General features: G+C 51.6%; 1 protein-coding gene across 1 annotated transcript in view; it reads right to left on the minus strand.

The window, feature by feature from the left end:
- Nucleotides 1-10,315: 10,315 nt before the first annotated feature.
- ZNF516 (zinc finger protein 516) overlaps nucleotides 10,316-15,927 on the minus strand; it is an 81,046-nt gene continuing 75,434 nt past the window's right edge. The window contains 1 exon segment of the mRNA XM_053902847.1: nucleotides 10,316-14,609. Within this exon segment, the coding sequence (XP_053758822.1) occupies nucleotides 14,550-14,609 (60 nt within the window). The 3' untranslated portion in view covers nucleotides 10,316-14,549.

The following is a 15,927-nucleotide window of genomic DNA, read 5'->3' on the forward strand; positions in this document are numbered from 1 at the left end:
ATAAGACTCTTGGTCTTGGGGTTGTGGGTTCAAGCCCCACACTGGGCGTAGAGATTACTTTAAAAAATAAAAGAAAATCTTTAAAAACAAACAGACCAAAATATCTTTTGAATGAGCAAATATGTAACTCGGGAAGCGGTCTCATTTGTGCTCATGTCCAGCTCACGGTTTCTGTTTTTCTCCAGGAACACCTGGCCAAATGCCTTGCTCCAGCCCAGATAGGCAATTCCTCTCAACTTTTTCACCGAATAATTATTTTTAAGTTTTCAAAGGGGGAAATTCAGTTGGACTCACAATCACTTGTGTCCACGGTTTTTATGTATTTAACCGACTTTTCCAGAAGGCCAATTATACCTCAGCTCTGGACCGAGGGGCCCGTGACGTTGTTCCTCGTGGACTGCTTTCTGTTTCAGGTGCTCTCAGACCATCTCTTTAATTGTGTTTTCCAGAAGACGACTCAAGCAAACAGGTGTGCACTGGGAGAATCTGCTGCCTTACTATTTTTGAAAACTGGAGCGACATCAGTCTATTTCTTGGCACCTCCCTCAGTTTTCCCAACCCTACTAAGGTCACGACAGTCCTGTCGTCTGCAACTCGTTCCCGTGTCTCTAGATGGAATTGATCCGGTATAGGACATGTAAGCAAATTTCAAACACCTTGGAGACGCCGCACGATTTCCTTCTTCCTCCTTCCTCTCCTTCCCCCCCGCCCTCCCTGTCCCCCCATCCTTCGCCCGAGGGCCTGTCCGCTGAGAGGTGTCAGATACAGACACATGGCCCTGCCCTTAGAAGCTGTCCCCAGCATACCGGCTCAAGGTTATATGAGCTAGAACTTACCAGAAAATAATAAAGAAGCTTATCAAAGCCAGACATGTTATATTACAGTCACTTATCTATTTGCCTTGTAATTATTTTAATAAAATATTTCCGTGACAACATAAGCTCATTGCGATACATCACAATACATTGTACTTTGCTTCACTGAGCTCGGCAGATAGTGCGTTTTCCACAAATTGAAGGTTTGCGGCGACCCTGCACGGAGCACGTCTCTCGGTGCTGCTTTCTTCCTTGCTCACTTCGTGTCTCTGAGTCACATTTTGGTCATTCTTGCCGGATTTCAAACTTGGCGCTACTCTTATATTTGTTACGGTGATCTGTGATCAATGGTGATGATACCCTGAACGTGACGATGACGGTTAGCATTTTTTAGCAGTGAAGGCATTTTTAATTAAGGCATACACATGATTTTCTTGGCACAATGCTGTTGCACACTTATCAGACTACACTAGTAGCCTTTTATATGCGCTGGGAAACCAAAAAGTTGCTTTGACGCGTTTATTGCGATATTCACTTTATTGCAGCAGTCTGCAACCGAACCCGCGGTATCTCCGAGGTCTGCCTATCGGTCCTGCGGTGAGTTCTCGATCTTCTCTCTGCAACCTTACGCTGTAGCAGACGCTCCTTTGCCTCTTCCTAAAGTAGTGCCACCAGAAAAGAAATAGTCTGGAAGTCCCCGATGACCACCCTCTGCCAAGAGACCATTTAGAAATGACGTAACTGATTTAAGTGGCTTGTAAACGCAGGTTTAAATTCCACTTCTCCAAGCAAACATTTCAGAAGGGGCTCCTTCCTTGGGTTGATTTCAAACCCGCACACGTCCAGCCACGGCCCTGACCTCCACGGGCTGCACGGAGGTGTGAGGGCAGTCGGGTGACGGACCTCCGATCACATCAGGCGCCGTAGCAGGCGCACCGTGCCTAATGAACTCCCATCCCCACCGCTCCACAGAAACCCCACCCCCACATCAATAAGGACGGGGCTCCCTAAAAGCAGTAAGGGCCTTTTCAGGGTTAATGTTTGCCTTGATCTCACTTCAGCATTTAATGCCCCCTCCCTGCCAGCTCTGAACTTGTAACTGGCTACACTCCTTCGTTCCTGCAGGAGCCTGATCACCTACTGACACTTTGACCTCTTTGTTGTTCTTGTTTTTTTTTCTTAGCGAGCTCACCCGTTTTCCTGGGTTTAGCCAGGAATGGTTAGTCACACACAAATCTTCATCTTCAATCTTACCTCCTCCCTAAATCGGAGTTCTAACTTACCAGCTATTTTATTTTCTTTTAAGACGCTCGTTTGCATAGGAGGACGATGTTAATGATGAGGATGATGGTGACAGCAGTGATCATGGTGATGGTGAGAGTGGCGATGGTGTGCTTGGTGATGGGGACAGTGATGATGAGGCTGATATCATCAGGACCCCACCCTGTGGGGGCGCCTCTGAAAAGGGCATCGAGCCAGGAGCTGACCGACGCGAGGACACAGGCTGAGAAAGATCTAAGGAAAGAAGTTTCTAGAAACACAAACGTTTTGTCAAGGAAAATGTTTCATCCACCACCAACAGCATACCTCCCAGGACGTCAGAGATGATGCTGCTTGACTAGATGATGCTGCTTGGCATGTTTGTTGACTAGAATATGGCAAAATACAGGGCTCATGTGGGGTTTCAGCAATATTGTGAAATGACGACCACAAACATTAGATATGCGTCTTTCCCCAAACCGGAAATATTTCTAGCATTAGTGGAATTAATTATGTTTATGGCTGGACTCGCTGTCTAGATTTTATGTAGAAAAATACTTAAGTTTGAAAATCTAGGAAGACCTTATAAGTCTAATCACCTACATCTGACCCATTAATGTCAGCAAGCCCGCTCCCGGGAAGCGGTAGGCACAGGACACCCTTGTTATAAACAATAATGAAGAAGTGACGAATTTGAAATCCGGGTTGCTTTCCATTCATGTGTGACCACCATCTACCATCTAGTGGTGGGAGAGGGCAACTTCAGGGTGACTCCTTCCGGAGGAGGACAGAGGTAGGGACCGCTGGCCCTCCCTCCGCACCACCACCGTCCCTGCATTAGTGCAAGTGTTTGCGACACCTGCCACGTAGCCAAATCCTGCCCGTTACTGGGGGAGGTAAAAGGATGGATACGAAGGGAAAGAAGCCCCTGCGTGACACGCGGGTGCGAGTCTCCGAGGGGATGCTGGGGAGGCTGTGTGTTCGAGGTTACGGTCGACGCCCCGGAGTTACCTTCCTAGGACTTGCGCTCTGTTCCTGACGTTGTCAGAGATCGGATCCACACAGGAGCTTACCTGGAGTGCACGGGAACATTGGGCTGGGCGTCCAGCCTCCTGGGCAGACCTTGAGATGATTTGGGGGAAGGAAAACAAAACAAACCCAGAAGAATGTAAGCCTGAGGGGGAAGGAGGGGGTAAAACGCGGTAGAAACGACAAAAGACCCTCGGCGGGAGCCAGAAAGACCACAACAACACTTAGAACCTAAGATTACAAAATACAATGAAACCGCAGACCATCACTACGAGCCCGTGCCGAGCGGCGGTTCGGAACCCACCCCCAGACCCGTTTCCATCTGTATAGACAAGAATTTTGGACAACGTGGTCTCTAAGAGGTTTTCCAACCTTCACGTTCTCTGTCTGATTTTAAGTTAACTTAGGGCAAATCCCTAGCCCAAACCTTAATGCATCTTCGTGACAGGAATGCGGCCTTCAAACGCTTCCTTGAAGAACCACTTGCCTTCTTTCTACGGGGGCTCATCGCGAACCGAAGGGTGGTGATGGGGACCCAATTTTACACGATGCATTAACACGTTCGCCTGCACCGCGCTTGGGTGAAAACCTAACAGAGGCTTCAGCAAAGCTGGAAAACCATGGGGATCTGGGGGCCTGGGTGTTCAAGAACAGACGTGGCACACGGTGGGCGGCGAGCCTTCGGGGACGAGGCGGATCAGGCCACGTCGGTGGCCGCCACACTGCAAGGTCAACGACCTATCACGAACGGGCACCGAGAAGCACTCTCCGTGATGATCGACCAGCCTGTGTTTTAATAAATCCCAGGCATCTCCTTGACTTCAGGCCACAGAGACAACCGTGGGACAGGAGCCAGTTTTATTCTTTGGGAAATTAGCAGGAAGCGGTGGGGGTTCTGAAGCCGCCCGCCCTTCCCTCCCACACTCCCACGCCCACACTCTCAGAGCTGGGTAATTGCTCACGTATGTCTTGGTGTGAGGAACCACAGAGCAGGGCCATCTCCGGCAGGATCCCAGTTCCCGGCCGGCACCGCCACACTCAGAGGCCACGAGCGGAGCCCCCGGAGGTCGCCTGGGCGCCCTCACACCCCCAGGCAGCCTGCGCCGCTCTCGCTGCCCGCCTTGCCCCGCATCCGCTGCTCTCGCCGCTGCCCGCCGCCCAACGGAAGCGAATCCAGAGAGCACCCACCCTGACGCTCCACAGCGCTGAGCGGAGAGCCCCCCGGAACGGCCCCGTTAGGAGCTGCTGACGGAAGGCATCCCAGCGGAAACCCAAAGGCGGGCTGGTGGCCCTAAAATGCAGACCTAAGCATCTGAGCCTCACTGGGTTTCCGTTAAGTGATTCCCGTCTGCAGACCGCACAATCCGTTCTTCTTTAATTGTTGTTAAGCAGCACTCCTAAGAAAACACATTACATTTCGTTAAGCGTGTGTGATCGGCCTGCTTTTGTCAATCCACCCGAAGTCGGCACGTTTGTGGATGTAAGGAATCCAACTGTCTGGGGCTGGTCGAAAAACTTCCTGGAAAAGGGGAAATGACACACTTTTAGTGTGTCAAAGAAGGAACGGGAATTTCCTGATTCATAAATGCGATGCCAGGGTTTTGGAAAGCGGGCGCACAGAGACCGTGTTATTTGAGGTCGATTTTATGGAACTGGGAAAAAAAAAATTGTTAACCCAAGTAAATTTCTTGAAAGTAATTCTAACTCGTATTTATGTATCGTGTTAGAAGTTACAGAATACAGCCCATAAAGCCATCTGCCACAATAACACGGGAGGGAGATAGGATTGAGGGGGCCATCCTTGTATGGCTGTGGAAACTGAGGCACGCGGTTTAAAGCAGCCCAACCTCTCTGCCTTCGAGCAACTCAGGGCTCAGTGGGAGAGGCAGACGGTCTACTTGTTTTCAGACGTTGTGATAAATGTAGCGAGGGGACCCCAGTGTGCGGCGGGAGCCCAGAGGAGAGGCATGTGCCCACCCCGGGGTGGGACAGGAGGTACGGGAAGAGAGGGTGGGCCCAGCAGAGGCTTCCTTGGGGGGCGGGGGTCTCATCGACCTGAGTCTTGGAGGAAAGAAGGCAAAGGGTGTAAGCAGAGCAAGGCACCTTTGAGAAACACAAGCCAGGGGGCGCCCGCGTGGCTCAGTGGGTTAAGCCTCCAACTCGATTTCAGCTCCGTGGTGAGCTCACAGTTTGTGAGTTCTGGCCCCGCATCAGGCTCTACGCTGACAGTGTAGAGTCTGCTTGGGATTCTCTCTCTCTCTCTCTCTCTCTCTCTCTCTCTCTCTCTCTCTCTGCCCCTGTTACCCACCCAAATAATCTTAAAAAAAAAAAAAAAAAAAAAGGAAAGAAATGCAAACTGTTGGTTGTTGGGTGATGATTTGCAAGGCACAGGAAGAAAATCAGCATTTTTCTAGCAGTAACAGAAAATGATGAATTCACTCAGGAGAATAGAAAGATCTAACACGCATTCCAGAACATTCCTGTATGGCCACAGAGGGAGAGTGAATTGGCAGAAAGACCGAGGTGGTTGTTCCCGGGGCTCAGAGAAGAGAGAGACCAGGGCCGGAGCAGTGAGTGCAGGGGAGAGGCCAGATTCCGGTCTGCAGAATGGACAGCTGTGTGACAGAAACAGAAGTCAGGACAACCCACGTATTTTTAGCACAGGGGACCCGCGAGCCGTTGGCCACGCCACTCATGGAGACGGCTTTGCGGGAGGAAAAGCCGAAGAGACAGGCAGCACCCGAGAGCCCGCACACAATCCCGACAGTCCCGTCGAGAGCTCAGGGCTGGACCCAGTGTGGTCGAGGCTCCCCGGGGCGTGGCGCCCACAGTCACCGCGGGGGGACGCTCGGTGGGTCCAGGCTAAGAGACACGCAGGGAAACATGAAACTGGACGGCGAGACCAAGGGAGCGGATGCGGGAAACCAAGCGGGGAGGGAGGCTGGAGAAGAAATTCCATGGAAAGCATCCTAGAGTGTGAAGAACGCATCATTCCCGTTACTGGGTTTTTAAGAACTGTTGTCACTCAAGAGATGAAGTATTTACAGTTGCAGTGTCACGACTTCCGGGAATTACTTCAAATATTCCAAACAAAAACAAAAACAAAAATCCAACCGTAACAACGAAGTGAAAGGTAGAAAGTTGTAAATGTTGTACGAAGAATGAATGGGGGTGCGTGCATTTGCCAAAGGACAGTTTGAATAACACGTAGAGCAAAAGGGAAAGAAACCAGGATATTCAACTAAAAGGTCCTTCGTAACCGTAACGTGAGACAATTTAATGCAGTACGTAGGGGATGGGCTTCAAAGCTAGATTTGGGAGTGAAGTGACCGTGAACCACTGTTTTTGGAAGCCTGACCTTCCAAGACAGGACAGCACACACTGGATGGAGAGGGGACAGAGGATCACAGGTGGTGTTTTTTGGGGACAGGATGTGTCGAGCATGAAGGGAAGGCCGAATCTGGGAGAAATTGGCTAATGGATGTCCGTGTTCAGTTAGGACACACCTGGAACTCCCAGCCAGGTTCCCAGAAATCCCAATCTGTGTTCACACCCCTGTGTCGAGTCCTAACTTACCTGAGGTCAACCAGGGGAAACTTGGGTCCTTCTGAAACAAGGGCTCGGAAATCTGAAACGTCTGGCTCTGAACCAGGGATGGTCGTGGGCCCAGCTCTTGAAACACGGGGATATTGTCAGCGTTGACCCCTTACCTTGCGGGACGCCTGCCGCGGTCCGCGGGGTAACGGAGGTCTCGGTGCTTCGGGAAGTGGTAACGCGTCGCATAGAGACTATCGTGGTTACTCACCTGCACGCACTACACCGACGCAGAAGAACACAGTAGAGGGTGTGCACGCCCAGTAGTCCTGGCCCCCAGTGGCATTTCCCCAAGTCACCGGCTGTGCCACCTTGAGTAAGGTGCCCTTCTCGGAATTTCTACATCCTCACCTGCAAACTGGAGTTAATACTGCCGGCTTTGAGGCGTGCTGTGAGGCTTGACGTGAGGCATGACGGCTCCCAGCACAGCGGCCGTCCTTGTAGACGTCAGCTCTTTGGGATTCGGCTCTGAATTTGCCTGTCGGGACTGAACGGTGCCTCACCCAGATCTAGACGGACAGGATTCACTGCAGAAAACTGACCCCGTCTCTCTCGACCCTGCTCTGTCTCGTGCCGAAGCTTCCCCTCAGTCAACCGCTGCCTGGTCCACCGCCAGCTTCTCTGGGTCTCTGAACTTGAGAGAAGGCACGGATACACGCAGGGACTCGGGAGCAGACGTACACAGCCTCTGAAGCGCGTCGGCTTGGCGGGTGCTGGGTTTTGTCCCGGTATCTTGCCCGCGGAAACACACTGCTGACCTCTTTGCCTGACGCCCTGCTTTTGAGGTAACGTCCTCAAGGGATCCTCGACGATGACCTCGATCCCTTTCCTCTTTCAAATCCGACCGTTCAAATGCTCTAAGTGTACTATGGGTATTTCCCAGGATGCACTTTCTCTCTTCACTGAAATTCACGCCTCACTTTCCTCTCCCCCATGGAAATCTTGTAGATTACCCAAGTCCACTAAGGTTTGAGATCAGATGCAAATTTCCATGCTAACCACCTCCCTCATTTTTTAAAACCGTGTCCGAAGTTTCAGGCTGGTGCCACTGGGTCCTGGCGACACGGAAGCATGTGGCTACATCGTCGTCCTCTCTCCCCGCGTGGGCTCATGCCTCCCCCACCTGATCCCTAGAGCCTGTACCCGTGACGTGGCCTCCGCGGGTCTCTGCCTTCTCCCCACGGCGGGGTCCATCCTGCGCATCTTCCTCTCCCAACACCTAGGGCTGCACTCAGCCATGGCAGACGCCCAGAATTTGTTGGATGAATTCATCATGTCAGGAACTTCCGGTGCGAGTTCCACAATTTTAAAGAAGCTGAATCTTCTGTTGAGACTTGCGTGTTCATGTGGTTGCAATTTACATCTCCGTGCAAGAACCCTGATATTGACTTGCTCAGAAATGAACATCAAGCTTCTGTTTGACCTCTCCAGGGTCAGGAAGCTTGTCAGTTTCAAGGGCAGCCGGCCTTACTGTTGAACGGCCTGACCCTCAGGTGATTCTGTCCCTCCCACTGCCTCGGCATCGCTCTGCAATGCAAAATATGCCCAAGTCTCGACTGGCTATTTCTCCTGGTACGCCTCCAGTATCTGAAATCACTCACCTGTGCTGTATGAAGTTTTTCTTCTTTAAAAGACACCTCCCCTTTCAATACCTGTTACCCCGTCCTGGACGCTTTCTGGTTGGTCTCTGCCACCGCTCAGCACAGCAAATACTCGATGGCCATCTTCCGCCTACCTCCCAATGGCCAAGGAGCCCCCTGGCAGGACGCCACGTGTTACTTGGTGACCAGGAGGCAGACAGCGGGAGCCGCCTTGCTGGAGAGATGGGTATGGCTCCCTGTAGGAATTCCCAGAACTGGAAGAGGACGGAGGAGACCTGGGGAAGTGCCGGGTCGGGTGGGGATGAGGTTTCCTGCGCCCTGAACACTGCTCCTCCCCTGACAAATCTGGGATCAGAAAAAGGCGAGATGCCTCTTGCCCTTTGCAAGCTGGAACTGTTGGCCACCACGTTTGGGGCTGATGCCCTAGAGACCCGATATCCCGTTAGGAGGGGGCTGGGAATGGGAGCCTCTCCATGGGATCTTCTTTAGTTGGAAAAAGGGAAAAAAGCATTCTCATTACGATCTTCGTTGGCTCTTTCCTCTTGCCATCAAGGCACCCGGAGGGGCGTGTGGCACCACTGTCGTAGGCAGCCGGGCTCCTGCAGCCCTGCCCCAGCCTCGCAGCCCTGCTACGGCCCTGTGCCCCGCCCCCCCCCCCCCCCCGCCAAGCACAGGGGAAATGAGACTACAAGAACCTGTCACACAGGCCAAGACCAGGGCATTTCATGTTTTCTGTCAATAATGTCGCTAATCTCTTGAATTAACTCACCTTTTAGAAAGGGAAGATCAAGAACATGAACAGCACAGATTAGAAATGCAAGATGGCAGGGGTTAGGGAGGTGCTGCCGTAAATGGCGGGGCGTGTGTGTGTGTGTGTGTGTGTGTGTGTGTGTGTGTGATGGCCAAGTCCAGTCCCCGCGTCCAGCACAGTACGTGGCAAACTGCAGCACAGCAAGTACTCGGTGGCTATCCTCCGCCCACCTCCCACTGGCCAAGGAGCCCCCCCGGCACGTGGCAGGATGCCACGTGCTACTTGGTGACCAGGGGGCAGACAGCGGGAGCCCGAGGGAGGGGCGTGGCTCCCTGCAGAAACCCCAGGCCTGGGGACAGTGTTGGGTTTGAACCTGTGAACTCACGTGGCCGTGTCATCTGGAAGGAATCCCCCATGGGGGGGGGGTGTGATAGAGCCCAGGGCGGGGGATATCTGCTTTGTCACAGCACAGTGCTATCAGTTTTCGGTTAAGTGTCAGCTGCCTTCTAAAGACCCTTCTAATAAAAGCAGCCCCCCAGGAGGACAGCGGTTCTCGGGAGCTTGAGCTGCAACGCCCCGACGACGAGGGCTGGCTGTGCGGTCTACAGAATGTAAAGGCCTTTCGGGGAACCCCTCAACCGGGTGCTCCCACCCCAGGGCACGGAGGGCCAGGCACGGAGCGCGCCATCAGCCACCCCACCCGACAGACGCAGGTGCAGGCCTGGGGCTCGCGCACCATCCGGCTCTCCGTCTTCCCACCATGTCCCTTCCCTTTTCCGCGAGTTGATACACAGCTCTACCTTCTACCTTTAAAGCAAACATTTTATCTTTTTAAAGTTGTTAGTGCCTCTGAAGCCCCAAGTTCTGGATACAACGATCTCATCAGACTCAGGGGTTCCTTATGTGTCCATCCTGGACGTCCTGCCCTGCGCGGCTCTAAGAGTAGGCGTGGTGAGTGTATTTGGTGCGGGAAAGAAGAGGTGAGCCAGGGGAGAAAGGAGAAATGCATCGTCTCCTTCAAAAACAAACAAGCAGTGTGTATGTCCTACAGCCTACAAAAGATTAAAAAAAAAATACTCTGGCCGCCTTGACACATTTTTAGATGAATTATCTTATGAATCGTGCTAAAACTCCCCTGCTTATAGAAATAAAGAGCACTAACGCTTTGGTGTGTGTTCTTCCAAAAAAATAGAAAACCACAGATCAAGACAGTCAAAGGATTTAAGCCACCTCCTGAAATATGGGAAAAAGGTCTTACAAATCTCTCAAGAACTCCAAGATCTTTTTATTGATTTCAAATTCCAATAGAATGAATATGTTTTATCTAAATATTTTTATCACATAACTGAAACATTGAATTATTTTTTTCAGAAATAGAGTTAAATACATCAATCTAGTTACAAATTCTAATATAAAGAGTACAAAATATAATGTTATAAATTGTATTTAAAAAAAGAAATACAAATTCTATGGTCTTTTGCATTTTACTGCCTCAAAGCATAATTAGCAAAGTTGATGAAGAATGAACAGCCTCCCTCAGTCCCGTCACGCAGGCCCACGGGGGGCTCTGGAGGGCACTTAAACCACCTCTCCACGTCCTGGCCTGTGATTTTTTTTTTCTCAGTGAACAAAACGTTCCGCAATGAGAACTCACCAAAGTGAAAAGCGATAAAACAGCACACGCTCCTTCGTCTGGAAAGTGGGAAGGAAAAGTTAGGCAGATACAGTCCCTCCTTTCTGTACATTACGGAAGCCTCTCAGGGCTTGGCGGGTGATGGCTTGTTTTGCGTTGAAGCAGGATTACTGGTGAGGAGAACGTGGCCATGAGAATCCAGGGGGTGTAGTATCCTCGGGCACAGATGGACAAGCGCTGTCACTTTCCACAGAAAGTGCAGTATTTACCCTGTGAGCTACTCCCTCTTTCTCTCTCTCTTTCTCTCTCTCTCTCTCTCTCTCTCTCTCTCTCTCAGTGGGAAGAACAAACAGTTCCCTGAGCCAGCTCCCTGGGAAACACCAGAGAGACACCTGTTACTTCCGCATTCCACACTACAGCCATCCTAACGGAGTGCTAAGTCACTATATCTGTGTGTGTGTGTGTGTGTGTGTGTGTGTGCCCCCTTACATAGATGTTTCTAGAACGTTACACAACCCGTGACAGAGTGGCCAAGTCTGAAGATGGCTCTTGACACGCTGGTCAAAACTGACATCGCTTTACCTGACCCAGCGGCCACGTTTAATCATCAGCCAGAGTGACTTCCTGGAGTACCTTCTTTGCAGGAAACCAGTGTCTTTCTTGGTTTAAAAACTAAATGAGTCAATATCGGAGGGACCTCTCAGAGCACTTAATACTTTTCGAAACTGAAAAGGCAAAATCCACTTGCCTTGAACATTTGTACTGTGTTTAGACCAAGGTGCGACGTATCCGTCTGAGATGCCAAGAGACCTTCGGAAACCGGGCAGGGAAATGGCACAAGAGGGGACTGTCTTCCAGAGAAGAGGCTTGCCCGCCGACTTTTCAGAGAATTTACGTGTTCATTCTTCAAATTAAGGAATATGAGTGAATAACCTGAAAGATTCCTATAAGCTCATTATTATTTATGTGTTATTTGAGTTCAACAACGGGGAAGAGACGTGAGCGGGGAGCAGGAGAGGGCGAGGAGGAGAGCCAGACGGACAGAGCCGCGCCGGGAGCAGCGAGAGCGCAGGCGGGGGCGGGGAGATACACCGAGAAGCTGCAGTGTAGACAACCAAACCCTTTATTGTCTAAGTTACATTAGACGCCAACACTGTAAAAATCCTGTTGAGAAACAAGGAAACAGCAGATCGGCAGAGGTAGTAGAAGTCTGTAACAGTCAGAAGGTGACCTACAGGAGAGATCATGCGGAAATTATCATTCGAAAAACAGCGAATCAAAACATATTGGCTAAATAAATAAGAGAACACAAATCATATTAAATACTATGGCCACACTGACATAAACGCATTAACAAACCAACACAATACTGATGACCAGTGGAAGAAAGAAACCACAGTCAGGCCCGAGAACGGTGCGCCTGCCTGGGAGGGCGGCTTCCTCGGAGGGTCCTAGACGTCTGTGTAGTCACGTGAAACCTACGTCTGCACTCTACGCAGCGCACAGTTCCGTCAGCTGACTTGGCTGCACGCTCTTCAACGGGGCCCCAGGCCCGCGCCCCTCTCTCCACCGGGCGCCCCCGGGAAGCCGGCTCCCGGGAGGGTCCGTCCCTCCAGCTCCGAATGCCAGCTGGGCCCCGGCGTGCCGCGTCTGGGACAGTAAGAACGGACACGACACTGCCTTCCGTGTCACTCTGGGAACAGAGTTGCTTTTAATAACTAGGACACAGAGAGACAGACAGGACTGAGTCACTAGCCCCTGTGCATTCCTGAACCGTCACTGCTCACGTTCGGCCAAGAAAACGAAATGCAGAATTGATCGCTTTGGGGACCCAGGCTATCAAAGTGATCAAACGTAAGTCGACAAAAAGGCGTTTTGCCTTCTAAGGCGAACAGAGGAATGTGTCGCTACAACTTTGCTCAACACGACTTTACAGCACGGTCTGTTCCAGCTGCGTAACGGTATCTGCGTGGACGTGCCCAATCCCACCAACACGACAGATCATTCTGGTGCAAGAATCATCGGGAACAAATAAGTAAGAAAGTTACACACACACACACAGACACACACACACACACACGTGCACCTGTATACACATACACGTGAATACACGCGTGCGTGTGCACACACGTGTGTATGTGAGCTAGCCAGTTACGTTCCATGACCTGCAAGTGTCACAAAGTCACCTGAACCGTCAAGTAATTTAAACTCAGTAACAAGTAGAATCCAGAACCAAACATTAACTAATAACAACATCAACAATAATAATAATATAATAATAATTCAACAAATCATCAGAACAGGAAAACCACACGTCAGGGTTTGTGTCTGTGCGCGCGCACGCGTTTCAACAAATCTTTGTATCAGAAGCCCGTTTCCTAGAAAAAACTGCACGAATCCATTACTGTATTAAGTAAACTGTCGCTCTCACCAGTATTAAAGGTTAGGATAATTTCTGTACATGTAAAATTATTGCTTTTTTGAAAAATATATTTAGCATGCTTGTTTTTAATCCATTTCCTGCCTTTACAAAATTTCACAATTAAAAAAAACCTAGTAAAGCTTTTGCAAAAAATTTCACAGAACATTTTCATTCAAGGCAGCAGTAACTTTTGATAATGCATAAAATCATATGTGCAAAAATCTGAAACTCTCAGAAATATTACCATCACACACAGTGTCACGGTAACAGGAAAAGAAAATATTTATATCTGTGGAATACAATTTTAGCTGCATACACTGCACGGTTTAAGATCCTTTGTTACGGGCCTTAACCCCCACCACAAAAACTTGCATTTGCGGGACTGAGGAAGAGGTATATAAAGCCGCCCCCACCCACGGGCCTGGGGACCTCCACGTTCTGGGAATGAAGGAACTCATCCTGAGGAGGGCCCCGGGCCCAAGAAGAAAAGACACCGACTTGCTGGGCTGGTGTAGGGACAGATGGGAAGGGGAGGGAGGGGGAAAAGAAGGTTCCAGAGCACCAGGGCCCCCAAAGCTGCTCAGGGATTCTCCTGCCATCACTAAAACGGGTGTAGACCGGGGGGAGGGGGGGGTTCAGTGGCTGGAGAATTCGTGAAGACAGGCAGTTCCTTCGTGAGCAGTTTACAGAGTGTAGCCCTGTTACAGAAAGGTCCTGAGAATAAACAAAGAAGCCTGCTTTTCTTAGTGTTTAACTAGCTCTTTGCCGAAGCAGAACGTACGTCCTCCCACACATGTGTTTCCTCCGCGGGCTGGCCGAGCACAGGGGATGGGAGGGACGGAAAGAGCCAAGGGGGTAACGCGCACGGGCCCCCCAAGGCCACCGGACAGTCAGGCCCTCGTCACGGCCCCGCCTCCTTCCTGTCCTCCGCGGACTACTTGAAACACCCGCCGCGACAAGGCCGGGCCGCGGCGCCACCGCTCCGCCAGCCTCCGCTCGGCCACCGCGCGTCCGCGCGTCACCCGCCAGTCCCCCCCCCCCGAGCGCCGGCCGCCTCGACGCGGCGCTCGGCCTCTTCGGTCTCTGCCACGCGCACACGAGTCCCCCTCCAGTGTCTCCGACGCGGACGCCCGTGCCCCAGCGTGCCCGCCGCCACCACCGTCTGGTCTAGGAAAATACGGGCCTGGGGCGGACAGCACTCGTGTGCGCAGAGAGCAGGCACGCGTCCCTGCGGGGAGGCCCATCCTCGTTTATCCTTCAAGGTCGCTCAAGGACAGGCGCCTCCCGTCAGCCTCCAGGGCCGCGCGGCCGCTGCGGGCTGTGCGGCGTCGGGTCGGGAGTCCTGTGGCTGTCCTCGGCGGGGCAGTCGGGGTCAGTGTCGGTCATCCACCAGGGGACTGCTCACGGCGGTCACGGGGCACCGGGGTCCACTGGAAACGCGTCCTTAGGTTCCCTTTCCGAGAGGCACTGTCTGGACGGTATCTGGGTTAGAACGGTCTCTCCCCTGGAGGAGAAAAAGCAGACAACAGAAAAGCTCATTTCTGCCTTTTGGGGTCGAAGTGCACTCTTCCTGCTAATTTTCTCACCAACACCCAAGAACGCAAACGATGACCTGCACGCGGCAACCCCGTCCGGCCGCCAGAGACCCCCCGACAACCACCCCCCCCCCCGACGTCGGCGGTAACTCACTTTACTCGAGCGGGATCTGTTTCTAACTGTGCCCTCCCGCCTGACAGAGGCCGCTTTGGACCATCGTTTCCAGCGGCTCAGAGAGGATCATTAGGCTTCTCTGTTTCGCATGTAAGGAAGGCCAATAACAGCGTCTGAACCAGCTCTGAAGGAAAGGTGCAAGGTGGCCAGATGGAATTGGGCGAGGATTCCAAAAAAAGCAGGATTTCGCAGTACGGAGCGGGGGAATGACAGTTCCACAACGAGGCTGAATCGGGCCACACAAACACAGAGAGAACAGCACAGCTCTCACGTAGGTCTGTCAGAACCGAATTTCCATAAATAATTACCACGTTGGAAAAACAGAAGGGGCATTCTCAAGTCAAGTGAACTGCAGGCTAGAAATGGGAATGAATGTGAGCCCGTAGCTTTTAGAGAAGGCTCTCAAATGACACGCGAGGCGTCGCTATTTGAACAATGGCGTTTAGGATCTGAGGACAAGAACAACAGTAAGATTAATCTTACTTAACTGCATTAACCTTCAGCTAAAGTCGTGATGAAGTGAAACCTGCCGCTGGAAATTAACATGCACGCACCAACTAGAGCGAGATTCTAACCGGTTTCCAGTGACGCCTACAGGAGCCCTAGAAACAAGTTGGGGGGGAGGGGCTGGCGGACACAGCAAATTAAGTGCTTCTCTTCCGCGAATATCGGCAGAAAACTCCCATTTAAAACTGGCCCTACATTTCGTGACATCTTCCAGTCGAGTCTGAAGGCCGTCAGAAAGACACGCGACGAAAACGTGGGGGTGGGCGGTTGGGGTGCGCACAGGGGTACGGACAGAAGCTGATCTGAAATGCAGGAAACCGTAACTGAACTCCCTCCGGTAGATGGTGAATTTCCTGCAGTAAACTGAGAAAGAGGTTTCCCATTTTTGCCCAGCGACATCACCCCACGGACAGAGTCATCAACAGGGTTCTTTCAGAACTGATTCTAGATACATTCAAGGAAGGAAAACGGCCTTTGGGTTTGCCCAGAGCAAAACGGGAGCGGTTGTCAGCCATTAGGGGGTTGGCCTTGGAAGTCTCTACGGAGTAACTGTATGTAGCAAACAAACTCGCTGGCGATTCCAAGCCATCTGGACCTTGTACACA

Source organism: Panthera pardus, unplaced genomic scaffold, assembly GCF_024362965.1.
Source record: "Panthera pardus isolate Hobbes unplaced genomic scaffold, ASM2436296v1 HiC_scaffold_15, whole genome shotgun sequence".
Lineage (NCBI taxonomy): Eukaryota > Metazoa > Chordata > Mammalia > Carnivora > Felidae > Panthera > Panthera pardus.